The sequence below is a fragment of the Spermophilus citellus genome, assembly GCF_964194105.1.
Source record: "Spermophilus citellus genome assembly, chromosome: 3".
NCBI classification, from domain to species: Eukaryota; Metazoa; Chordata; class Mammalia; order Rodentia; family Sciuridae; genus Spermophilus; species Spermophilus citellus.
Genome location: NC_138184.1, coordinates 4,630,059 through 4,656,582, shown reverse-complemented (window position 1 = coordinate 4,656,582; position 26,524 = coordinate 4,630,059). Strand labels below are relative to the sequence as shown.

General features: G+C 56.3%; 1 protein-coding gene across 5 annotated transcripts in view; it reads right to left on the bottom strand.

Annotated features, from left to right (window-relative positions):
* ARHGEF18 (Rho/Rac guanine nucleotide exchange factor 18) overlaps positions 1-19,922 on the bottom strand; it is a gene marked incomplete at its 5' end in the record, with an annotated part of 74,650 nt that extends 54,728 nt beyond the window's left edge. For 4 of the 5 annotated variants that reach the window (XM_081286600.1, XM_081286604.1, XM_081286601.1 and 1 more), the window contains 8 exons: positions 41-118; positions 795-839; positions 1,163-1,220; positions 1,912-2,026; positions 3,014-3,164; positions 3,994-4,261; positions 11,013-11,141; positions 16,860-16,935. In XM_081286600.1, coding sequence (XP_081142726.1) covers positions 41-118; positions 795-839; positions 1,163-1,220; positions 1,912-2,026; positions 3,014-3,164; positions 3,994-4,261; positions 11,013-11,141; positions 16,860-16,935 — 920 coding nt within the window. Of the gene's footprint in view, positions 1-40; positions 119-794; positions 840-1,162; positions 1,221-1,911; positions 2,027-3,013; positions 3,165-3,993; positions 4,262-11,012; positions 11,142-16,859; positions 16,936-19,818 lie in introns of those variants that run through there. The other variant, XM_081286603.1, reaches the window with a different exon arrangement.
* Between the last annotated feature and the right edge of the window lie 6,602 nt (positions 19,923-26,524).

The window sequence follows — 26,524 nt, the reverse complement described above, 5'->3', positions numbered from 1 at the left end:
TGTCCCACTGCAGCCACCTGCAGCAGCTCTTGACACTTACTCAGACAGGAACTCAAACCAGGTGAGGTTCGACTGGGCATCCCCAGGGCTGCAGGACATGCGAGCCCTCTGCCGGGCCCTGCAGGATCAGAGGCACAGACGCCTGGGTCAGCAGCCGCCCGACTCTCCTTCTGCCCCACCTTCCTCCCAGGCTTCAGGGCACAGGTGTCAGGGCTAAGAGCCCACCAGTCCTTGACCGTTAGCCTGCTCACATAGACCCTGTAACAGGGTTTGTGGCAGGGACCAGTGACATCGGCCAGACAATACCAGTATGAGGGGAATGTTCTCTGACAGATGCGATGTCTTAGGAAGGAGGCACTCTTCCGCATCTGCCAGGCTCGCAGCAGCTGGCTCCTCCCCGATCCTGTCCCCTGTCCTCTCCCTTCTCCTGTCCCTGTTTTTCTCCCATTGCTCCCTGACTTCTTTATACCTGTCCCTCATAGCTGTCTACCCCCATACCTGTCCCCTGACACCTGTTACCCTCAACTTGTGTTTCCCACACTTCTCCCAACCAGTCTCCACGTCCGTCCTTCCCTATACCTGTCCCCCACACCTGTCCACTGCTGTACCTGTTGCCTCACTCTCCTCTCATACCTGTTCCTCTACATCTGTCCCCTCACACCTGTTCCTCTAAACTTGTGTTCCTCACACTTTTCCCTCGCCTGTCTCTGCATCTGTCCCTTATGCCTGTCCACCCCTACGCCTGCCCTCATGCCCTCATACCTGTTCCTTACATCTGACCCTTCCCCACTTACCCATGGTACTGGCGAAGTTCTTGAAGCACTTGCTGAACAATCAACCTGGGGAGAGGTGGGAGGAAGGAGCCCACAGTCACCCCATTCCCCAGGATGAGCCGTGAGCCCTGGGCAGGGCTTGGCTCCTGGTGCAGCCCGATCTGGGAGCCCCATCCCACTTCCCAGTGGCAGGTTGAGATCCAGTCCAGGGGGCCTGTGTCCCTTCCCTGGGAGAAGGATGGTCTAGGAGAGAAGTCCCAGGTTATGAGGACTAAGTGGGAAGGTGACTGGCCCTGGACACTTATGGCCAGCCATGCTGCTCCCTGTACCCTCTGCCCTGGCCCCCACCCCCAGCCAGTCCCCAGGCCCTCCACGGGGCAGACACTCACACCTGGTGTGGCTCTACGTGGTCCTTTTCCAGGCATTCCAGCACGGGCGGGTCCAGGCCTAGAAGCAGCCCCCAACGAGGGCACAGGTGAGAGGGCCCAGCCCTGCAGCCGCCCACCCCAGTCCCCTGGACACCACCCTGATGGGACTTGTCACTCCCAGGGAGGAGAGGAGGAAAGAGGACAGAGAGCCAGGGAGGAAAGTGTCCCCAGCTCCCTGAGCTTTTCTGTTGAGTCCTTCACAGGTGTGAGCTCAGCAAACTCCAGTGGCCAAAGGAGATAGGCTCATTGTCCCTCCTTATGGAGAAAGCCACAGGGGCACAGACTGGCCTGAATGTGGCCCACTGGGGTTTAGACAGGAGGTCTGACTGACACTGGAGGTTCAGAGACAAAGCGGGGGGCAAGGAGAGAGCAAGGGGAGGGGAGAGAGAGAGAGAGAGAGAGAGAGAGAGAAAGAGAGAGAGAGAGAGCGAGCAGGGGAGACCCGGGGTGTATGGCAATGTCACTGCAATGGGCTATCTGCCCTGGTTTGAGGACCCCGGGGGAGGGAGGGCAGATGCAGAAGGTGTCTTCCCACCTCTGGACCAGCAGGACTCTTAGCCCACTGCCCAATTCCTACCCAGGGGACCCTAAGCCCCTCCACCAGCCTTTGTCCCTGAGTTTCCCCCATGGGACCCTTTAATGGAACCCCATTCCCTGTCCCCTTCCCTCCCAGACCTGGTGTGAATGAGGAGCACTCTAGGCCAGGCTACCTTGCACAGATGGGGCTGGCACTTCCAAGCCAGGAGCAAGTTCCAGGGAGCTGATCTCCTCGCAGGACAGGGGAACTGACCTGGACCTCACTCTTGGCTGGGAGCTGCCACGTTCCTGCAGGGAGTAAGCACCTCCTTGAACCTGGGACACAGCCTGGCCGCAGGCAGTTTCCCCAGATCAAGGGCCCCAACCACGTGTAGCCAGGGCTACAGTCACAGAACTTGGGGACACACTTGCCCCAGCCGAAGGACACTGACATGGCCATAATGTCCATTGCCATGGGCCAGAGTTCTGGCGAGGATCCCCAGCTGTGGGCTGGAACCCCAGCCCCCAAACTGCAGGAGCAGGAATGCCCACTTGCATCAGGGGCCAAGATGCCCCAGCCTAGGCCCTAGCCCAGCCACACATCCCCCAGCTGTGGGCTGGCCTCAGGTCCGAGAGGAGCCCTCCCTAGCTGCAGACCCCTTCCCCTGCAGACGCAGCCAGCCAAAGGCCCTCTGGGCCTGGCCGGGCGCTCATCAGCTGCATTTGTGGCCAAGGTTCTCTGCCCACCCCAGGGGCACCTCACGGACCTGGGATGCTGCTGTGGTTTGCGTATGGCCTCCCCCTCCCCCTCCCATGCTGAAGTCTGTGCCCAGTGCGAGGAACTCAGAGGACAGAAACTTCATCCCAGTATGGTGTTAGAGTCAGGGCCTTTGAGAAGTGACTGGCTCAGATAAGGTCACCAGGGTGGAGCTCCCATGATTGAATCCTGCCTGGTGGCTATATAAGAAGAGAGAGAGAGAGAGACCAGAAGACACGCGTGTGCTCCATGTCCCTCACGCTGGGACTTTGGCAGCAAGAAGGCCATCACCAGATGTAGTCCCTTAACCTGGGACTTCTTTGAATCATGAGCCCAAACAGACCTCCTTACCACTTATTGGGTCTGTGGGGTTGTGCTATTAGCAACAGAAAGAGCACGGCCTGCTCAGATGGACTCTCAGGAGGGGAGACGCCCCCTTCATAAGTGAGTTCTGCGGCTCTGGGAGGCGCCCTCTCCACCTGCAACAGGCCTCCAGACGCAGAGGTGTGCTATTGTGCACAGCTGCAGGCCACACCCACCTTGCCTGGGTGTTCTGCTGCGGTCTCATCCCCAGACAGACACCGCTGGGTCCAAGTTTTCAGCCCCTCTCCTGACAGATTCAGAGCAAGGCTAGCCAGTGTCCGAGGGAGACAGGGTCCCGCATCCGAGGCTGAGGCATCAAGGCTGAGCCTGGGGAGAAGGGAGAGTATCAGGGCTTCAGTCTTGTTTACCTGACCACTGTCCCAGGCATCCAAGGGCTTGAGGGGACCTGCAGGGAAGGGGTGTGTAGGCCACAGAGAGAGCTCCGGGCTTCCTCACATGGGAGGGGTCTGCATCAGCACGGAGGAAGCCTGGTTAGATTTGCCAATGCTACATTTGCATCGAAGACCCACCTTTTGGCACAGACTAGATTCCTATTTGGGGTGATTGGAGGAATGAAGGGACAAGGATGGGCAGCTAAGACCTCTCTTCATTGCTGCTGCTGCTGAGGGGTGCATGGAGCTGAACATGTATCTGTGTTTGGATCACAAGTGATCTCTGACGTGGTGTATGTTGCATGGGCAGTGTGCAAACCACGCCCCTTATAGGTTTCCAAGGGGAAATGTGCAAGTGTGTAGGCTGAGCCTGGATGTGCTCAGGAAAGTGTGCCCAGGCTGGCGTGTGCCCGGGCCGGTGTGTGCCTGCAGTGTGCAGCACAGTCTTGGATTTGGCTTGGGCACGCACATTTGATCAGCACACAAGTGGATTCGTGCGCCCTCACAGGCTCCATGCTAGTGCATGCAGGTGTGTTCTGCATGCCACTGGGTGTGCCTACATGCACGCAGGTTTGTAGGCACATATGTGTTCATGCAGGCTCATGTCCAGGCTGCCTCTGACAGTGCAGATACCCTCGTGGCCCTGGAGCTAGACGATGCAGGCATGGGGTAGCAGTGTATGCTGGCTTTCCAGACCCCTGCCTTGTCCTGGGGGTGCACCATGAAGGTGTGCAGTGGTGGGGTGTGGGGCAGAGGGGGCTCACCTCTGCCAGCTCCCCGAGCAGCTCCGGGACCTCTCCCAGCTCCGTCTCCGTCTCCGTCTCCATGGCAGGACCTGGGCCCCTGCTGAGCTGGACAAGGGCGAATCTCTTCCACCTTCTTTGTTACGGGGGGTGCTGCCCATGGCCTCCCCAGGCTGGCTGTGGGAAGCGGCCCCTAGACCCAGGTCCTGGAGATATTCGCTGCCCTGAAGGGCTTCCAAATCCAGGCTGAGGTCCTCTGTGCTCTCACTGAGCGGCGCTGGAAAACCATCTTCCTATAGGTTGGTGGTAGAAGAAAGCATTGACCTGGGGCAGCAGACCCAGGATCTCCTGGCCATGAGACCCCCATGCTTAGCACCCAGGCCCTGCCTATATCCCTCCGGTTCAACCTGTCCCTCAAGGGCCATGCCTCACCTTATCATCCCCATCTGATCATCATGGACAGTCACCTCTGCCCTCCTGCTCATCAGCTAATGTTTATTCCTGGTTGACATACAATCACTGTACATATTCACGGGGTACAGTGTGACAATTTTGCTACATGTATACAATGTAACCATCTAATGGGATAATTTTAAATATCAGAGAGGCTTTGGATTCCTCTCTAATTCTTCATAAAATATGTAAGAAATTATTGTAAACTATAGTCATTCCACTGTGCTGTAGAACATTAGGGCTTACTCTTCCTACCTAACTGGCTTTGGGGACCTGTTATCCAACTTGCCAGCTTATTTTAAGGCACATGAAAGCTGATGTCTGTGATCCCAGTCTGTAAAAGCTCTGTGTGGAGACAGGTAATCGTTGGTGCTGACGGTGCAATTTCACTCAGCGTCCGAGCTCCTTGCCTTTTTCTTGGACTGCTTAGGGGATCTCCTCGCAGGTCTCCTGGACCCTAAGTATCTCTCCCAAGCCAGGAATGGTGAGCCACTTGCCTTGGATACAAAATGCAAGTGGGTGCCAAGAAAACCCTCAGTTGCTCAGGTAAATATTTTAATGCAATATGTTTTAAAACTCAAAAGTAATGCAAGGTGATCCATGGTGAATAAATTACCCAAATTTTAAATAATAACAGTATAGGTTGAATGTCTCTTATTCAAAATGTTTGGGAACAGAAGAGTTTCGGATTTCAGGTTTTCTGAGATTTCACAATATTGGCATGTACACAATGAGGTAATGTGGGCATGGGATCCAAATCTAAGCATGAAATTTGTTTCTGTTTCACATACACATTATGCACATAGCCTGAAGTCATTTTATGCACATTTTTGCACCTGTGTTTTGGCTGTGACCTGTCCCATGTAGTCGGGAGTGGAATTTTCTATTCGTAGGGTCTGTCTGGTCAGTGCTCCTGAAAGTTTCGGCTTTGGGGGGGCTTTGGATTTGGGGTTTTCCAGATTAGGGATGCTCGGTTTGTATTGCACCCTGCGTTTGTGCTGCTCGCTTTACCCACCTTCCACTGGTCTCAGCCCAGACATCTCCCACCACAGTGGAGCCTGAAACTCGGAGCTGTGAAGCCCCTTTAGCAACTTCTCTCCCTGGCAGGGTAGCTCCTCAGCTCAGCACAAAACATTCCAAGCTTGTCCACCTCCTGCCTGGCCCCCTTGCAGCCTCATCTCCAACCCACCCAGGAGGCAGTGAGGTGCCAGGCACTGTGAGACACCAAAGAGGCAGAGATGTGGACAATGCCCAGGCGCTACTGGAATTTCTCACCCTGATCCCAAGTTGCCTGATCGTTAATCCCTCTACGGCTCCACCAGGGGGCGCTGTGCTTCCTTCCTCGGTGCAGATCAGAAGCCTGAAGCTTGTGGAAGAGAAAGGACTCACCCCGGCCACACAATGACCAGCAGAGCCAGACTCAAACTCGGGTTTGCTTAAAATGAAGCCTTATGTTCCTCATGGACTGTTCTCTCTCCTCTTCTCTGGCCTTTGCTTCTCTTTCCTCTCCCAGTCATGCTATCTTTGCAGAGAACCGCCCTTTCCCCTGCTTGGAGAACCTCTGCTTGCGCTCAACCCATCCAGAGATGGTCCTGTGAGCTCCTGTGCATCCTTCAAAGCCCAGAATGGGAATGCACTCCAGGCTGCCTCCCAGACTCCTTGAGGATCTGCAAGACAGGAGCTGCCCCTTCTCTGTCTTTGTTGGGACTATCCCCAGGCTTTGGTGGGGAGGTGGGTGGGTGGGCCAGATCCATGGCTCCATGTGAGGCCCATGCTCAGGTGTGGACTAGGCTTCTGGGCCATCTCAGGCAGCCCTTGATGGGCTCTGCTGATTGGTGGCCTAAAGCAGGCCACTGAGGGGAACTGGTCCCTTTTGTACATTCTATAGGAAGCCCCCATGATAGCATTGCCAGATAAAGCATAGACACCCAGTTCAATTTGAATTTCAGATAAGTAGCAAACACTTTATTCATGAGTCTACCCCAAATGTGGCAATATTTGAGATTCAAATCAAACCGGTGTCTTGCAGTTTCATTTGCTCTGCCTGCGAACCTACCCCAGGGCGGCCCAGCCCGGCTGGGTCTGTCTTTCCCAGGTAAGGGAAGAATGCAGAAGCCCCCCACTAAAGCGTAGAGATGGAAAATACCTGGCAGCCCAAAGCCAGGCCTTCGGTCAGCAGTGGATTTTGGTAGACAGGAGGCAGAGGACAGGGTCCCCACCTGCCTGGGGCGAGGCAGGCCACTCCACCTGCATTAACCTCTCCACGAGTTGGGCCTCTTCCTCCTTTTCTTTTTATTATGGTAAAATGTGTATAGCATGACAGTTGCCATCCTGACCGTTTCTGCAAATCCATTTCAGTGGCATTAGTCTCCACTCACAATGTCGCACCTTGGAACGCTCTCATGGCCCCAGGTTGAAGCTCTGCCCCCTTCAGCACCAGCTCCCGCTCCGTTCCAGCCCGGACTCCCCGGGGACCTCCTGTGAGTGGATCCTGCAGAGTGTGTCCTGTGTCTGGCTCTCCCTGAGCGGCGTCCTCTGGGTCTGTGCAGTTGGAACACGGAAGGCCCCCTGGCTGGCTGGCTGATGCTCTGCCGTCTGGATACAGCACGCGTCTTTACGTGGTGTGATTCCTGCATCACCCGACACCAGGGCGACTTCCGCCTGGCTGGTGGGAAGAACGCGTCTCTCTTTGCGCCCCAGCTTTCCGTTCTTGGGGGCGAACGCCCAGAGGCAGAGTCGCTGGGTCATGGGTGGTGACGCTCACCTTTCCGCAGCCCCTCCGTGCTGTTCTCCTCAGCCCTTCTTGCACCTCTCCAAGGCTTGGTCATTCTTGCCCTCTGCTTCCCTGCTCGCTCCTTCTCTTCCTCCTCTTTCTTCCTTTAAACACCGTATCCTATGGAATACCTGTGGTTCTGGCTCGGGTGGGCTAAGGACCGCCTGGCCCCGATGTGACTTCCAGGGCAGCCTCCTTCCGGATCTGGCCTTTCCCCCCAGGCCGTCCATTCCCAACCCCGGTGCCTGGACAGCCTCCTTCTGACGCCGTCTCTTTACCATTGCCCCCCAAGGTTTCCTGGTGTCTCTGGTTTTCATCCTCTACAAATATAAACACGTCAGGACAGCCTCTCGGCCCGGCCCGGGCCTCCCTCCTTCTCCTGCATCTGGCCTCCCTCATCGGAGGCAGAGGTGGGAGCCGGGCCAGAGCTGGGGTTAGAGGGGGCCTGGTCAACGGTGGCACAGGCTGTCCAGCTCTCCTCCAGAAGGTGCCCTGAGCCGGGGAGGGTTCACCCTTTGCTTGGAAGCTTGTGCCCATCCTCTGACTTATTTCCTGGGAGAGGAAAGACAGGCGGCAGCCGGCGGGGGCCTTTGCTGGCTCTGGTTAAACATTACGCTGGTCCTGACCATCCATCTGGGCTCGCGCTGTCCAGATCCAGGGGAGCCTGGGGGATGGGCTCCCCCAAGTCAAACCCAGAAGGCTAAACATTCCAGGGCTCCCCATTCTGGAGGGAAGGCACAGACACGCTTTCATTTCAAAAGCATCAGCGGCCATCCGTCCTGGTGTCTGCCGGGAGACGAAGACAGCTCACCCAAGGAGTCAGGCGTATTGCTTCTCTGGTCTCATTTTGCTCCATTTAAAAGTGACTTAATTTCAAAACAAGATGGCCAGTAAGTACAGGCTGAGCGTCCCTGACCCCAGATCCAAGTGTTCCAAAAGCCGAAACGTTCTGAGCCCCACATAACACCACCAGTGGAAAATCCCACACCTGACCTCAGAGACCCTAAAAATGAAAAAGGACCTTTGGACTATGTGTATGAGGTGCATGCAAGGCGTAAACGAACTTCAGTTCCCATACGCAATGACTCCCAAATCCAAAAGAAAAGAATTCTGAAACCCAAACACTTCTGGCCCCAAGCAACTCAGATAAGGGATCCTCAAGCTGCAATCAGGCTGCCGAATGGAGGCCACAGCCACTGGACATTCCTGCCACGGCTTCGTTAGCTCAGCGTGACCCCAGACCCGCTCCTAGGCCTGACTGACCCTTGGTTTTCCTGTCTCTAAAATGGGCGCACTGCTGCCCTCCACATCCACGATGACTCCAGAGGGAGTCAGCTTCCTGTCCTCATGGAGCTGAGTGGAGAAGCTGAGGATGGCACCCAGCTCCTACTGTCAACTGCGATAGAAGTGACCAGGCAGTGGGCTAGGGGAGAACTGGGAGGCAGCTGTCCTTGTCCACAGGGCGCTAGGGAGGGCTTCCTGGAGGAGGGGACACCCGACAAAGGCCAGAATGAGAAGAGTTGCTAGGCAGAGGCTGCCGGTGAGACATCAGCAGGCCAGCTGAAGCTTCCGCCAGTAGCCATGGGGGGCCTGGCGGGTGGGGTGGCCACAGTCCTCCTTCAGAAAGCCCGTTCGAGGTGCAGAGCGGAGATGGGCTGGATGGGCCAGGATGAAGGCTGGGAACCGGGTAAGACCCGTGAGGTCACCAGGGTGAGCCATCACGGAGGCGTCCACCAGGGTGGTGGCAGGAGGGCGAGCTGGATGGAACTGAGGGCTCACCAGGGCTCAGCGTTCGAGGGACGTGGCAGCCGACAGGAGGGAGGGAACCAGGACAAGGCCCCGGTCTCCAGCTCTGGTGGCCAACTGGGTGACGTTGACAGGATTGCAGAAGAGAGACGGACTTGCCGCAGGGACAGATCCTCCTTCCGAACACCCGGGGCTTCCTGTCTCTCCGGGGCCCATGGTTTCTCTGTCGCTGTGTCACCCACCCAACTGCCTGCCGCCCTGGGTCCTCTTTAAAGTGGTCCAGGTCTAGGACAGGGCTAGGACCGACACCCGGGCCATTCTCCCCCAAGCAGGGTGATTTCTGGGGTGGGACAGTCACCTCTGAGCCCTTGCCCAGGAGTCACCTGCTTTCCTGGGTAACCCACCAGCAGAGGCCGACTGACCTGGGGACATAAAGGCTGGGCCATCTGCCGCTGTCTCATTTGTGTTTTCCCTGAGCCCGTGGGTTGGAAGCTTGGTCCTCAGGGCGGTGGTGTTGGGAGGCAGCAGGGAACCTTCCAGAGGTGGGACTCGGTGGGAGGGCCCTAGGCCAGCTGGGAGTGTGCCCACGGAAAGGGTCGTGGGACCCAGACTCTCTGGCTTCCTGTCTCGAGATGTGACCTCTGGTTCCCACATGTGCTCTGGCCATGGTGCCACTGACCTCAGGCCTTGCGATGATTTGGTTGTGGGCAGTGTCCCCCAGAGGTCCATGGGTCAAAGGCGTGGCCCCCGGTTTGGCCTTGTTGGTTTGGACGTGAGGTGCGCCCCAGACGCTCCTGTGTTGATGCAGGAGGTGGATGGCGAGATCCCGGCAGCCGGCCCCTGACCCAGCCAGCCTAACCTGAGAGGACTAAGCGGGCAGGTCCCAGCTTCCGCGTAGTTGGAGGAGTTAGACGGCCGGGGCCATGCCCTGGGGGACTGTATCTTGTCCTTCTGCTCCCTGCCCTCTGCTGCCTGGCCTCCCTGTCCCCAGCTGCTTTCCTCGGCCACGCCCTTCTGCCATGATGCTCTGCCTCACTTGGGCCTGGAGCCATGGAGTCGCCTGACCACGGACTGGACCTCTGACACCATGAGCCCAAGTAAACTCTTCCCCCTCTAAGTTGTTTTGCCAGGCATTTTGGTCATGTGAAAAGTTGGCTAACAGAGCACTTTGGGGAGGTGCCAGAGCCATTGAGAGGTGGGGCCTAGTGGAAGTTCCTTAGGTCACCAGGGAGGGGCATGTCGGTGAAGGGAACACCAGGTTCTCAGTCTCTCTTACGCTTTCTGGTTTATGAGGTGAGTGGTTTTCTCTGCTATCATTCCTGCCTCTCTCCCCAGAGCCCCAAAGTCATGGGACAGAGCCTCAATCTTGCATGAGAACCCCCAGAACCATGAAACAAAATAACCCTTTTCTCTTTATAAATTAATTTCCCCATGTATTTTGTTATAGCAATGAAAAGTGGACTAATACACCATCTCAGATCAACTCCTTCTGCATGTGCTCCCTGGGAATCCAATTCACACCACTTGGTCATCTCTATCCCTGGCAGAGCTGGAGTGGAGCTGTGTTCATGAAGCCATGACTCAGCCCCTTCTTCCTCAGGATTACATCCCCCATCCCAGTGGGGCCTTTCCCCAGAAGCAGGCTGGAGGTTGTCATGAGGACATTTGCCAAAATCTCAATCCTATCTCCAGCTTCAACCACACAGCAGAGGGTCTGATGCGAAGCAAGTCTTCCTTCTATCTAGCCTATTTATTCATCCATCCATCAATCTACTTATCTATCCATCCATCCATCTACCCACCCATCTATCTATCGATCCATGTCTCTACCATCCACCCATCCATCCATCCATCCATCCATCCACCCATCCATCCATCCATCCTTCATCATTCCCTCCCTCTTCTTATTCCAGAAAGGACTCTAGTCCCTCATCTGTCACACAAGATGGTAACTACTTCACCCCTCTTCAGCGAGAGCTCGCTGAGACCGGGTAACAGGCGGATGCTACACAAAGTGCACTTGCTGCCCCTGTTGTCATGGGCTCCTGCCCTTCTCACAGCCAGACACCTGCCTGCTCATCCTCCATGGTGGAGACGAAGTCGGGGCTCTCAGGTGTCCAGGCTTCTCGACTGCTCTTGGTGGCCAAGGTGGCAGCTCTGGAGTCAAAGGGTTGGACGCATGGCTTGGGCTCAGAGCCTGTGGAGGAAGGAGGGGCAGGTGTCAGGGCTGAGCTGGGAGGGCAGAGCAGGCCAGGACCTCGGTTCTGCACCTGCCCCTGCTCACCCGGGTTGTTGGGACGATGGGAAGAGGGACGAGGTTTTGGCAAAGATCTTTCGGTGACCTCAAGGCCACTGTGTGCGCTACCTTCCTCAGCCTGAGCCTACGGCAGACATTCCTAGTCAAGCGCGAGCTCTTTCTGCTGAGCGTTTGCTCTGTTTTGAGCAGCCATTGCCAGCTGATCCACGTTGGTTCACCAGATGCAAGTTCCTGATGCAGGAGAGGCTCTAATGGGGGAATTCAGTCTCCTCTTTCTTTCCACATACCCTCATCTCCCTTCTGACCTTGAAGTCCCAAAGTCCCAGAGTTCCGGGGACCCATGGGCAGCACAGTGGAGAGGAGAAAACAAGGGCTTTGGGGTCCACCAGACAGGTCCTTCCAGAACCTTCCAGTAATGGTTGTACGAGTTTGGAAAGTATCCAGGGTTGGGGCTGGGGATGTGGCTCAAGCGGTAGCGCGCTCGCCTGGCATGCGTGCGGCCCGGGTTCGATCCTCAGCACCACATACAAACAAAGATGTTATGTCGGCGGAGAACTAAAAAAAGAAAAATTCTCTCTCTCTCTCCCTCTCTCTCACTCTCTCTTTAAAAAAAAAAAAAGAAAGTATCCAGGGTTCCTGTTCACTGTACAGTGGGTGTTCCCCACGGCTGGGTGGATCCCATCTCGCGGTCCTCCTGTTCCAGGGTACTTATGACGGTGCTCAGGGGTTTGCTCCCTAAAGGGTAGGAAGATACACTGCACGGTGGCCACCATGTCCATAGCTGTTGTAGCCAGCAGAAGACGGAGAGGGAGGCGACACCCCTGCCCACCCCAATGTGGGATGAACCGAGGGATGGCGATGGGCAGGGGCTGTCCGTACCCACTTTATATTCAGGGGTGGGAGCTGGGGCAGGTGGAGATTGTAGGTCAATAGATACAAGTATGTGAATTTCTTTTCTTTTTTCTTTTGTATTTTTAGGTTGAATTCAGGGGCCCTTAAACACAGAGTCACATCCCCAGCCCGTAGGTATATATATTTTAAAATATTTTTAGATGTTGATGGACCTTATTTTATTCACTTATTTATATGCAGTGCTGAGAATCGAACCCAGTGCCTCACACATGCTAAACAAGTGCTCTACCACTGAGCCACAACTCCAGCCCTTATTTTTATTCTTTATTTTGAGATAGGGCTTCACTGAGTTGCTGAGGCTGGCCTTGAACTTGCACTCCTCCTGCCTCAGCCTCCTGAGCCACTGGGATGACAAGTGTGCACCACCGTGCCTGGCTCATGAATTTCTTTTTAGGTTAATGAAAATATTCTAAAATTGATGTGGTCTCGGGTGCACAACTCTGTGAGTGTGCTAAAAACCGTGGGCTTGTAGGCTTTAAGTTGGGAAATTGCATAGTAAGTGAATTATATCTCAACAGTTACAACACAGTGTGGCGGGGGCCCCGGGCCAAGCCCTGGAAGGCAGACACCGGCAGCCAGGGCTCCAGAGCCGCCCTCCCTGTGGTGCTGCCCCTGAAGCATCTTGCACCGGTGGTGGAGGATACGCAGTGCTGTGGCCAGCCGTGGCCTCCACCAGGACACCGCCCCCACCCCTCGCTACCCGCGGCAGGTCGAGCCACTCGGTCCCCTGTCCTCATCAAGCCTTGAAGCTCCCCTCTCCCCACCCTAGAGCTAAGGCATTTCTTGCCTTGGTCAGAACTAAACAGTCTGTGAGGGAAGAGGAAAGACAGGCGTAAGGGTACGTCCTGGAGGCCGATGGGGGCCCTGGGGGACCCGGAGTCTCCAGGGGCAGCAGGGGGCAGTGGGGTCTGCCTGGCCCAGTAGGTGGGCCTATGAGGAGGCCTGAGGCCTCCTTCAGAGGACAGACAGACCCTCCTGCCCTGTGCTAGTGAATCCTGAAGCTCTGGGATCCAAGGCCAAGGATCAGGGGTCAGGGCTGGGTCAGTCTTTATGTGGACGTTTCTGACCCCGGGACAAGCCGAGTCTGACCTGGTGACACACTCAGCCCTGATCCTGTTTCAGAGACTGAGTCCCAGTCACAGATGAGCCCCGTCCTGGTGTCAGACTGAGCTCTGACCTTGGTGTCCCGGTCCGTGCCTCATCCTGCTGTTAGGATGAGCCTAGATCCCCGTGTCACACGCCAACCCCAACCCTGGTGTCACAGACGGAGCTTCCAATCCAGGGCCACACACTGAACCCGGACCCCAACACAGACTGGGTCCTGAGCCTCGGGTCACACATGGAGCCCTGATACTGGGGACAGACTCGGCCAGGCTCCTGGTTTGTCCCCCGTCACTGCCCCAAGCGCAGCCCAGCCCCGGGCTGCAGAGCACAAGCCCATCACTTCCCTCCTCCGTCTCCTCCTGCGAGACTGAGGCAGCTTCCTGATGAGCAGGCCGGAGTGTGGAGACCGGCCTCCCTCTTCCTCACCCCCCAGGACACCAGCCTTATCAGTTTCACCTCTGTGACATCACTCTGTCCCCTCTGTACTCGGTCATTGTCTTCGTTTCAGCCCTTCCTATAAACTATAACAACTCCTGGTGTCATCACTGAGTCCCAACCCCCGTGTCATGGACTGGGTCCTCATCTGAGGACTGAGCCCTGATCCCAGTGTCATGAACTGGGTCTTTGACTGAGTCCCCATCTCAGTGTCATAGACTGGGTCCTCATCTGAGGAATGAGCCCAATCCCAGTGTCATGAACAGACCCCTAACCTGTTGAGCCCTGATCTGATGTCACAGACTGGTCTTCATCCCCTCTCATAGTTTGGACCTTCGTCCCCATGTCCTGGGCTGAGCCCTGACCCCAGTGTCCTAGGTGAGCGCCATCAATTGCCAACCACAACTCCCGCTAACCTTCAGCCACCAGTTTCTCCCATCCAGTCCATCTCTGTCTTAGGGCTGGTGTGTCTTCCCAGCATGACACTTCGGTGGTCACTGTCCTTTTACTGCCCTCCCCCACAGGCACCAGTCTCCTTAGAATGTCACTCAAAGCTCTCCGCAGCCTTCCCTCTCACGTCCCCTCCCTCACGGGTCCCCAGCTCCCCATTCTGCTTGTGGCTCTGGCCTGTTCCCTCCTCCTTCCTGCCCTTCCTGCAGGAAGCTGAACTCCGATTCTGCGACCCGGCGGAGGCGCGACGTTCTCCCGGCCTTGCTCTGAGTTGTTGTTTGCTCTTCCTGGACCAGGGCTCTGCAAAACCATGGCTCAGCAAATCTGGGTTCTCAGGCATCCAGCAGTAAACTCTTGTGTGTGTGGACCACGTCCTAGATGCCTGCCTAGGTGCTTCTCATTCTCCTGTCCCCAATGTCCCCAAGAGTCCTCACTTATAGAGCGGGAAATGGAGGCTTGAAGAGGTACATTGACTCTACCAAGGTCACACCAGACTGGCACAGGACAGAGCTGAGGTTGAACACGTGTATTTCAGAATTCAAAACAAGGACTCACACCCACCAGCCTGTCCTGGGCCGTGTCGGGCTGGGCAGGGTCAGTGCTCACGGGCTTGTTGATGAATGGATACGTGGGTGGATGAATGGATCGATGGACGATGGATGGTTGGATGGTTGGATGGTTAACTGGCTGGCTGGAGGGTTGGCTGGCTGGTTGGATGGACGGACGGATGGCTGTATGGATGGAGGGTTGGTTGGATGGACAGATGGATGGCTGTATGGATGGAGGATTGGTTGGATGGACAGACGGATGAATGGTTAGATTAGATGGGTGGTGGTGGATGGACAGGTAACCGGCCAGCTGGATAGGAGGATGGTGGTTGGATGGCCGGTTGGGGTGTGCGGGTGGGTGACTTGTCGGCTGCTTGACTGGCTGGTGGGTGGACAGAGGGTCCACGTTGGAGGAAGGTGGAATGTTTGTGTCCAGAGGCAGTGGTGGGCTACATTCCGAAGATGGCATTCTGAGGAGTTGCAGGGGGAGAAATGGAAGGAAGAGGGGAGGAGCCAGGCGGGGAGGACACCAGGTGACCTACAGGACACCCGCACTACATAGACACTCCCTGGGGAGGGGGGAAGCGTGTGGACAGAATGGGCCCCTCACTGCAGGGCTCAGTCCCCTCTTCCAGGGCCAACCCCGCGGCTGCCCTGGCAAGTCCCCTTAGGTCCCGGGCAGCCAATGGCTGAGCTTCCGAGGGGCACAGAGTGGCCATTGCTGTGGTTCTCAGGGCGTCCAGAGGAAGGGATGGTGCTTGGAGAGTCACTGGGGGGAGGAAAGTCAGGGATGGGGCTCAGCCGCAGATGGCCCCCCTCACCCCTTGCCGCTCTCCAGGGGGCCGCCCACCCGCCTGGGTTCAGGTCCAGGGTAGCCTCCGCCAGCCCCGGCAGCATCAGCCATAAAAGGGTGTAAGAATCACTGTCAGTCCCCATGGCTCACTCCCCCACCTGCAGCCTGTAAATCACGGCCTCAACCTGCCTGGGGGGAAGACACCAGCCAGGAGCAGAGAGATTAACAACAAAGATTAACAGACCTCCACGGGGACCCAGGTCACAGGGAGACACCACCGCCATCCACGGTTCATGCACTGATTCTTCAGGATCGCGTCCACTGATGGATTTTTATACCCTCCCCAGGTGCTTGGGTCGCCCCCATTGGCTGCTTTATTTACTGATCAGAACCCACCACAAAGGTGACCCCAGAACAAACTTGGCTTCAAATTCTAGCTCCTCCAGCATATATTTGCTGTGTGACCTTTTGAGTAAGTCACTCAACCTCTCTGAGCTCAACTTCATGAAGGCTCAACAACTGGCAGTAATTTCTACCTTTATGACCACTATTCTGTTGCTTCCCAGTTCCCCAGCTCCCCTATTTCTTTCCAGTCCCAATCACACCCGCTGGGTCCCCTGACACTCTCACCTGCTCCCTGACCCCAGCACAGTGTCTGGTACACCATAGGCCTTTAGGGAGAGTCTGTGGGTTCAATGAGCAAATGAGCCCCATGCTGACCCCCTCCTTCATAGAACACAAACCACCTCCAACAAGGACTTGCTCACGTGGGCAGCAGTGGCAGGTTTGGTGAGGCTGAGCCGGGCAGCTGGCCTGACCAGGAGGGGCTCCTGTTGGTGGGTGGAGGCACAGAGGCTGAGGAAATCTGGAGGCCATGGGTGCACGGCCACTCCTATCACAATGCCCCCCCATATCTCGGGGGCCCAGACACCACCTGGGTACCCTCAAGAGCTAAACTCCCCCGAGAGTTAGAAAGGTCTTTTCAAAAACAATTCAGGGAGCCTTGGGGGATGGATTCAGGGCCTCTCTGGTCCCAGCACAGGTAAACTGAGCCCCCTGCTTAGCAGCCACCCTGGGCCTCCTGTCCTGCAGGGGTCCAGGAACCCACAGCAGGGGACCCCCAGCAAGTCAGCCAGCTGCCCCTGGGGGTCCAGCAGCCAGGTGCAGAGAGTGGACTGTCTTGCAAACTACTGGTCCAGGGACCAGTCCCTTGAGGAGCCCAGGGAGACACTTTCTGGGAGACCAGCGGGGCCCACAGGTCAGTGATGTTCCCAGAGCTTGGGCCATCGGGGGTCATGCGATCTGGGGCAGCTCAGGCAGTATCTGTCCCCCAGCCAAAAAAAGGGGATTGTGAGCCGGCCGCCCAGAGTCCCTTCCTGAGTGGATGGTGCCCGCTGGTCACCGCCTGCCGCTTACCTCTCTTGAAAGCCCACCGCTTGAGCCACAGCTTGGAGAAGGCCGGCCAGGAGTGGTTGAGCGTGGTGCCTGCCATGGGGCCCGAGTGAGAGTGATGAGCAGCCGGGCCAGGAGCTGGGAGCGGGGCTGGGAATCCCTGCCAGGACCCGCTGCCAGCAAGGGGCGGAGACTGCAGCCAGGGTCTGCCAGACGCATCAGCTGATGGGAGCCCGAGGCTGGGGGAGGAGGGCCCTAGGCTCTGGGGGTCCAAGCCCTGAGCACCCCGATTACCCAAGTCCCAGGGCCTCTCACCCTGGCCAGACAAGACATCATAGGAGAGAACGCGTGCAGCCTGGATCCTGTAGGCAGCCTGTGTGTGTGTGTGTGTGTGTGTGTGAGTGTGTGTGCCTCTGTCTCTGTTTGACAGTGCGTTGATGTCAATGTACAGAGGGTATATTTGGGGGCTTGTGAGTGTTTACTTACCAGTCTTGGGTGTCAACTTGTCTAGATGGGAGTGTAGTCAGCGTCTAGGTGGTTTTGGAAGTCTGTGATACTCTGTGTGTGTGTGTGTGTGTGTGTGTGTGTGTGTGTGGTGTCCCTGGGATCTGTTGGGATGCATCGCGGTGTCTGGTCTGTGCTGTGCTGTCTGAGGGTTTCTGGCGTCTGCCTGGAATTTGTGAGTCTCTTTCTAGGTGTGTATCCCGTGTGTGCCCAAGTGTGGCGCGTGTGTGGTGTGCGGCGTGTACGCGGGACCCGGGGCCATGCACGCAGTGCTGCCCCCTGGTGGTGGAAGCCCAGAGCTCTTCCTGCGCACCGAGGCCCGGGCCCTGGAACCCGCCGGCGCCGCCCAGCCGCCTGGAGGCGCTCGCAGGAGCCCACGGCGGAATCCTCTTTTGCAAACCCTAACAGGGTGGCAAAGTGCCGGCCGCCTCTGCACCCGCGTTCCCCGAAAGAAGACGCGACCCCGAGGCCCGAGGCACCCGCACCCCACTCTCAGCCCTGTCCCCCGGGGCCCTTCCCTGGCGCTCCTCGGGCGGCCGCACCTCCCGCCCTGCTCTGCCGGGGATTGCAAGTTGGATCTCCCAGGTCCCCCTTTTAGACATCCGAGGGCCCAGCACCAGCTCCACGAAGGTCTCTGCTGCCCCTGGTCCCCTGCTTCACTCAAGGTGCTTCTCCTTTGGGGGCCCGAAGTCTCTTCCCATGGACCCACGTGGAGGAACAGCTTCCCTGGCTGCCAAACCTCACCCGGCCAAGGAAGAGCCGCCCTCAAGCAGGGTCCCCGCAGGTGATGGTCGTCCTGTTTGGAGATGGGACCCTGAAGGAGCCCACCCTGGGATACAGCGGTCCCCCTTATCTTCAGGGGTGCCTTCAAGACCCCCGTGGATGCTGGAAACCACAGACAGCACCCAGTCCTGCACACCTTGTCCCCCCAACACCCTCACCCACGGCAAGGTTTAATCTATAAATCAGGCACAAAGATTGACAACAGGAACTGAGAGTAGAGCAACCATCACAATAGGCTAGTGACTGTTTGGCAGACGGGATCTCTGTCCCTCACAGTATTTGTGAAACGTAGTATTTTGAGACTGCAGTTCACCGGGTAAAGGAAACCACAAAGGGTGTAGCTGTGGCTAAAGGGACCATGGGACTTGCTTTGAGATTGGGACCAGTCTCGGGTCTTTCTTGAGTACAACACAAAGTTTCTGGTGACACACAGGTGTCAGTCACATGGGTGGGGACCGCCCAGGCCCAAGGCTCTGGTGCAAGAACAGATTATAAAGGGGAAGATGAGCCACTGTGGCTTGTCAGGCACCGCACTAAGATCTCACACGCCAGACCCCACGGCCGCCGGTTCACGGATGAGCAGCTGAAGCCCAGAGAGGTTAAGCCAACTTGCTGGTGAACACACAGAGGCAGGGGAGCCGGGATTTGAACCCACGTCTGCCCAACAGTCATCATAGTATTGACAACAGCTGGACCGAGCACCAGCATGTGTCCAGCCCTGTGTAGGAGCTGGGGGCAGCAGGGAGGTTGTGGAGACAGCCCCCAGAGTCACGCTGAAGGGTTTGTGATCCGCCTTCTGCTGGCTTTTCATGAAAAGGCTTCCTTTTCCAGAAGTTCTCCCAGAGGGACTCACAGTCACCCCAAGGGAACTCAGCGTGGAGACAGCCCTCTCTTGACTACCCCTGGGTGTCAAGCCCTTTCCTCAGAACCACAGGTTCTGTAGACATTTGAATGGCCCCTGTAGAACCCACCAGTCCCTTCCTTCCCAGTCCCAGCGGTCAGCTCCAAATTTGCCCCCTCCTGGCTCCAGGGCCACATCCTGGGACCCCAGGGGGCCCTTCCCTGCAGCATTGGGGCTGGGAGGAAGCTGAGAAGAGGGCGTGCCCATGCAGACCACAGCCCGCGGCCTCGCCCCTCCCGGGCAGCTGGTATGGGAGGCGCCCCAAGGTGGCCAACAGGGGTGTCTCCCCAGGGAGGCCCCCCCAGGCTGCTGGGGAGACGGTGGTCCTCCTCTGGCCATCCAGGAAGATGGGGAGAAGCCCTTCTCTGGCTGGTGCCTGGATGTCACTCTCAAGGGAGAGTTTGTCTTGCAAGTTGGATTCCCCAGGTCCCCCTTTAGAGCTAGTTTCAGGGAGGCCCATGGGGGACCCAGAATCTGCAGATTGAACAGTGGATGACTGGCGACTGCCACAGGGTCCTCCGATCCCCATTCATTCCATCCCCTGTCCCCAGCAACTCCTTGGCTGCTGGGCCTCCATTCTCCCCTTACCCCGTGGCTCCTCATGGACCCCAGCAGCCCCGTCCTCTCTTCTGGCCACAGACCCCTCTAGAAGGGTGGACAGCCTCCCCACCCTCTTAGGAAGTAGGTGGCTGGACTGTGATGCCCAGTCCATCTGCCCGCTACCCCGCAGGCCTCCGGGTCCCCTGCTGCTGTCCCCTGGGGCCATCTGACCCCGCTGTCTGGGAGGTTACTTACCGGAGGGCGCCTGGTTCTCGGTGAGGTGGGTACCCAGCCTGGCTACCAGCTCCTGCAGCCCACACTGCCCGTGGCCAGGGTTTCCAGCCAGCGCAGGGGAGTTGGCCCCAGAGCCTGGCGCAAGCCACAGGATGATACAACTCTGCCCCAACTTCCCCTTCCTCAACCGCCGGCCCCAGCTGTGGGCAGACCAGGGGTCTGGGAAGAGGGCAGAGAGCAGGGGCTGGAGGAGCCTGGGCCCTCCCCTCCCCCAGCCCCGCACAGGCAGGTGTGGGAGGTGGAGCAGGACCTGGGAGGCTCAGCACCCTCCCCACCCCCACAGCTTCCTGCAGAACCAACTGCTCAAGAGGAACGGGGTGTGGGGGCCTCACCCGGGCACATGGGTGCAAGGCATCACGTGTCTCCACAGAGACCAGCACTCAACACACACGGGAACACACGGGGAGAGAGACGCATGTGTCCACGTGGTGTGCTGGGAAGGGCTCACAACCACCTCTGTGGGTTGTAGCATTTGTGGGTCGACTCTCCTGGGTAAGTACCCTGGCCATGGCTGACGCTGCCCACCCGTGTGACCTCACTGAGTCACTGAGGGTGGAGTCAGGGGAGGTGCTCATACTCTCTCACACGGCCCCCCAGCACAGGGTCTGCAGATGGCAGTGTGATGCAGAGGCCTGGGTGGACACAGCACTGTGCGTGGAGCTGTGTGGAGTCCCATGCATGCTCAGGGGACACAGGCAAGGACTACGATGCCAGAGAGGAGACACAGAGGCAGGTGCAGGATGCACCCCGGGGACATGGACCCCGGAGATACCTTGACTCATGTTTGTGGATGGTCATACCTGAGCACCCCTGCCTGGCCATCCAGATGACTCAGATCAGGGCACACAGGAGGCTCAAACACAGACGCGAGCGTCCACAGGCACAAGTTCACACCTGAGCACACACCAGCACGTGGACACAGGATGAACACGAAGACACAGTGAATGTCCCGCACATACACGCGTAGACTCGAACACACACACACACACACACACACACACACACACACGGGGGAATCTGGGCACCTGCAACACCTGTGGAGACACTGGCTTATACACTGGCTGTCATGTGACACCCCCAAAGTCACAAACACCAGGACTCGGAAGCCTTTCGACACAACGCAGATCCAGATTGTTTTGTTTTTTAACTTTTATATCATTTAATTCAGGACAAAACAAAAATAGGGCCCTGGTGACATCAATTGGACCTTATTTTTACACTCTGAGATGTTAGTAGAGAATCTTCTCCCTGGACCTGTGCAGAGCGGCAGACATGTTTAAATGGGCCTAAAATCATCAGTCTTCAGGAGGAAGCCCTGGAGACCAGGGTTAGCTGAGCAGGACCAGGAGCTTCCAGAGGTGCTGAGGGTGGCGGAACTCCTCCCTGCAGGTGGGGCAGCTGCTTCTTTCACCAGTGCATTCTGGTGATACCCAAGAGTTCGGTTGTTCTGACAGAACTTCCAGCTTGTCCTCAGAGACCTGCACAGGGCCATCCCCAGGAACAGAACCAAGACCCGCCTGGGGCAGGAGTGGACGCAGAATGGCACAAATTTGCAAGCATGCATTCCATCATCGATGGGTTGTTTCTTTTAATGCCACACACATTTATTGAGCACCCACTGCGTGCCTGGCACGGTCTGGCAAACAAGTCAGACATGCCTGTAGCCCCGGAGGAGCTCACGGTGCAGTGGAGGAGGAGAGCGTGAACCAGGAAACGGCCCAGGAGGTAAATTTAGATGGCATGAGTTGGTGCGACAGGAAGTAAACAGCGAGAAGCCAGGGCTGGGTGGGGGAGGCTGTTGCTCCTGTCGCAAGGTCAGGGAAGGCCATTCGAGCTGAGGTCTTGGACCATGTGAATCAAGATCTGGGGGAAAGGCGAGCCGGTGGCAGGCCCTGCCAGGGCAAAGGCTGGGAGGCAAGTGCGAGTGGGTGAGCCACAGGAGGCCAGCGTGGCTGGGGCCAGCACAGAGGGCAGCACAGGACTGCAGGGAAAGCTGGCCGTGCTCCCCGCCGACACACCCCACCCCCGTCCCCTGGCTTCTGTCCCCTACTCCGTTGACCATGGTGGCATCTTCACCAGCCTCCTGGAGGCTGAATCCAGGCCATCCCCGTAGCCACACACACCTGGTCCCTTCCACCCCTTCACCACACTGTGCCACCTCCAAGCAGGGTCCTCTGCCTGCTGCCATCTTGCTTGAGTGGGTGGTGTAATCTGCCTTTTTAACCATTTCTAGGCTCACGGTGCAGTGGCTTTGGTCCACTCCCATGGCTCTGCAGCCCTCCCTCCCCAGCTCCAGAACCTCCTCATCTTCCCAAGCAGGAGCTCTGACCCCTCCAACCCGACCCCGGGCCCCCTCATCCCTGGCTCCCACCAGGCTGCTTCCTGTCTCTGGATCTGAGGCTCCGGAGTCCTCCTGTGGGTGGACCTGCAGTCCTCCTGTTGTGTCCGGCTCACATCACTGCACACAGCGACCTCCAGGCGCACCCCGCAGTACTGCAAATCAGAACTTCCTTTTCCTGGCTGGGTGGTATTCCACGGCACAGAGGGACCCCATCATCCATGAGTCTGCCGAGGGACAACTGGGTTATTTTGACCCTTGGGCTGTTGTGAGTCTTGCTCCTGAGGACACGGGTGTACCCCTGTCTTTAGGTTCCTGCTTTCATCCTCCTTTAAAGACTTAGAGGATGGCTTTCCCTTTGGCTCCTAACTGCTATCACCCATGTGGCCGCTAGAGAGCAGCACTTTCCCGTGGCTTCCCTCCCACCCGCTAAGACCAGGGAGAAGCAGCAAACCCGCTGGGCATGGAAACCCCAGGCCTTGGGGCCAGGGGTGGCCTGAGTAGCCAGGCCCAGGGGACTCTGGGTCCACCCTCACTTCTCCCGCTTTTGATGGGCTTTTGATGGAGACGTGTTAGAGAGAAAAATTCTGTGCTGTGGAGGGAAAACCCCCCAAATTTCCAAATGGGTTAAAGATAAAATATGTAAAATAAACCAATACAGGTCTCACAAGGAATTTACAAGGCTATTTTTATAACTTAGAGTTGAAAACATGCTTTTTTAAAAAAACTAAGGAAACCCAGAAGCCACGAATGAAAATACAGAAATACACATTAAAAAAAAAAAACTATATGATCTTTTCCCCTGTTCTTAACTGGTGCACTATAGTTGTACATAATGGTGGGATTTATTGTTACATGTTTGAACATGCACACAATATAACCATCTAATTTGGCCAAGTTAGTATGTGTGTGCAGTGTGTATACATACCTACCCATACACACACAATAACTCAGGGAAATAATCTTATAAATGATTAGGGAAAATAGTATTATAGAGAAGAATACTATAAAAAATAAGTAAAGAGAAGTTGGTTGTCTGAGAACGGTTGGTACCTTCCTATGTAAAGAGTTTTCACACATTTGATAAGAAAAAGGCAACATCAGTAGAAAACTGACAAAGGATACCAAGGAGCACATCTATGATGAGCACTACTTTGAGAGTCACAGAACGTGTTCAACGTAGTCTCAGGAGGTCCGAGTACAACGCACCCACCATTCACACCGAAGAAGGTGACAGTCACAATCACAAAGAAAAAGAGACAACGTGTATCTGGTTGTCATCTTGTTATAGTGGACATTGTATTGGAAATTAGAAAGTTCACTTGAGATTCTGCCAGTTTAATGTATCCATGATGTCCTATCTAAGGAGGTCCCTCCGCTCTGCGTCATCTGATGTGAAGAGACTTCATTCTGAGTGTCTTCATCCCACTCCACGTGAGACCCACGAGGGAGGAACACATCCAGAAGCATAGAGCTTCCCCTTCTGTTGAGTTTTTATAATTGAGATTAGGATGTACACATCGTAAAATTCAATCTTTCTAGCACACATTTCTGGGAGTTTGGATTAATCCACACAGTCCCGGAACCACCATCCCAATAAAAACATGGAACAATCCTACTGACCCCGACAGTCTCTCCTGTCCTGTGTGGCCATCTTTCCCTACTCCTGCCAGTCACATTTTTATTCTCTGTCCCTGTGGTTTTGCCTTTTTTAGAGCAGCATGTAAATGGAATCCTACCATCTTTTGGCCTTTCGTCTGGCTCCTTTCACGCAGCACACTCGTGACACGGCTCTGCAGGCCAGTGGTTCCTTTTGAGCCCTTGTTGCGTAGTACTCCATCATGTGGTGTACCACTGCTGCCTTAGGCTCTCACCCGCTGAACGCCATTAAAATCATATCTAGGTATGAAATAACCCCACCAGGAGCGTCTCTCATGGTTGAGTCTCTCATGTGAACGTAAGTTTTCATTTATTTTGGGAAAATACATAAGAGTAGGATTATTAGATCCTTTGGCAAATGTACATTTTGCTTTGTAAGAAACATTTAAGGGGCTGGGATGTCGCTCCGTGGTACAGCATGTGCCTGGCACCAGGGTTCATCCCCAGCACCACCCCTCCAAAAAAGAAAGGAAAAAGAAACATTTAACTGTGTTCCAAAGTGGTAGCATGATCTTGCATCCCCACCAGCTCCCACTCTCTGTGTCTTTGTCACCACTTAGTACTATCATTTACTAGTTTGGCCATTCTGATAGGTAACAGCTTCTCCTTGTGTTCAGTAACAGTGTCTCCCTTTAGAGCATCAGTCAACACCACTGCCCGTCTGCAGGGTGCAGGAGTATGGGGCTCTAGGCTCAACTCCTGCTTCTGCCAGTCATGTGTTGTGTGACTCTGCTGGGGAAGCAGCTACCTGCTGAGTTCCTTCCTTTGATGGAGGCAGAATTCCCATCTCATAGGATTAGAGGAGAGGAGCAGAGGAAGGGCTCAGAACAGTTCCTCGCATGGTTTCTTCTGCCAGCCTCTTTGCAGCCCCAGGGCCTTTGCACTTGAGGTCCCCTCTGCTGGGGTATTCTTCTATTCTTCTTTCAAGTACTTCACTTAGAGGGTGAGTATGTGTGTGTGTGTGTGTGTGCACACGCGTGCACTAGTTAAATCCATGATGTCATTAAATCATTTGCATTTTAAAAATGAAGCTGTACCACCCACATTAGAACCACAGACCTACATCTATGCAGGAGACATCACTTATCTGGACAAGGGGAGGTCTCAGGGCTGGGGTCGCCTGATGAAGCACAGGAACTGGACGTGTGTTTTTATTGGCCACGTGTGGCCACCCTGCTTAGTGACCATTTGTGGTGAACTCTGAGTCCTCAGGGCCTGGTTTCCCCGTTCAGGGATTGACAGGGTCTGGGGGCTGCTGGGCCCTTCCTGGGGGCCACCCTTCTCTGGGGACCTGCCCTCCCCTGCTGCTGGATTCCCAGAGAAACCACAAGGGACTTGAGCGCCTCCACCGGAAAACCACATCTTAATATAACCGAGAACTCAGTGTCCTCGCAGCGACACGTTCACCGACGACAGCGTCGCTGCCTCGCGTATTTCCAGTGGGGAGATGGGACCCAGAGCCGCTTCCGGAGCTGGCCACTGAGACGGGTGGCCGCTCCCAGGACGCTTTCCGTGGTGGGTGTCATCTCGGTCCTGCCGGGAGGGGGCGCTCTCGGGTCCGCTTTGCAGAAGAGGAGTCAGAGGCGGGGGCAAGACTCCGGTGCCCTGCGCCCAGCGGCCGCCGGCAGACGCAGACACCTGCCTGGGAAGGGTGTGTTGAGGGAGGGAGCTTGGGGCAGCTGTCCATCAAGCCGCCGGACCCGCCCCCGCACCTGTGCTGCTCCACGACCGTCCCTGCACGGTAGAGGCTGGGGAAGTGGAGGACAGCGCGGCGCACGGGGCCACGCCCACCGCTTCCTTCTGACCACTGCATTTTTTTTTTTCCCTTTTTTTGAGACGGGGTCTCACTATGCTGCTCAGGCTGGCCTCAGACTTCTGGGCTCAGGCCATCCTCCTGCCTCAGCCTCCCCAGCGGCTGAGTGACAGGTGCCTGCCACCAGGTCCAGCGCCCGTCACTGCCTTCTCACTGCCGTTCGCATCTTCAGCCTCGGGGGTCCCTGAGCTGCGACTTGCACTCTCAGACCCCAGCTGGGGGGCTGCTTCCTCAGCCAAGGCTCCCTCTCCAGGTCATCCGGGGTGGGGCAGGGGCCTCCTCAGATGCTGGGGGTACAGAGAGAGGCAGGGCAGGCCTGACCCTGACCTGGCTTCTACCAAGTCAGGTTCACCCAGCAACCAGGGGCAGTGAGCTCCCGGCACCTGGGTCACGCATGCTCCTGATCAGAGGGAGTCAGTCCGGCTTTGCACCTCTAGACCTTAATTCTATCCTGGGCACCATTGAAAAAGTGTTTTTTGTTTTGTTTTGTTGTTGTTTTTTTTTCGTTTTTAGTCAAAGCATTTTCCCTGATGCCTGCTAATGGCCCATGTTTCTGGGGTGCAGTGTGGTCGTGGAACACATGTGTTCAATGTACGATGGTCAGATGGGGGGCACCACTCCCGTCTCCTTAACAGTTGATCATTTCTTGGCATTGGGAACCTTCAAACTCCTCTCTTCAAATTATTTATAAACTATGCAATAAGTGGTTGCTGACTGTAGCCATCCCCAGGTCACAGGGCACTAGAACTCCCCCTCCCCTCTGCAGGATTGGGTGGCCATAGCCGGTCTCCCCTGTCCCCTGCCCTCCCTACTCATGGCTTCCGTAACCCCAGCTTTCCAGCGTCTGCAGTGAGGGA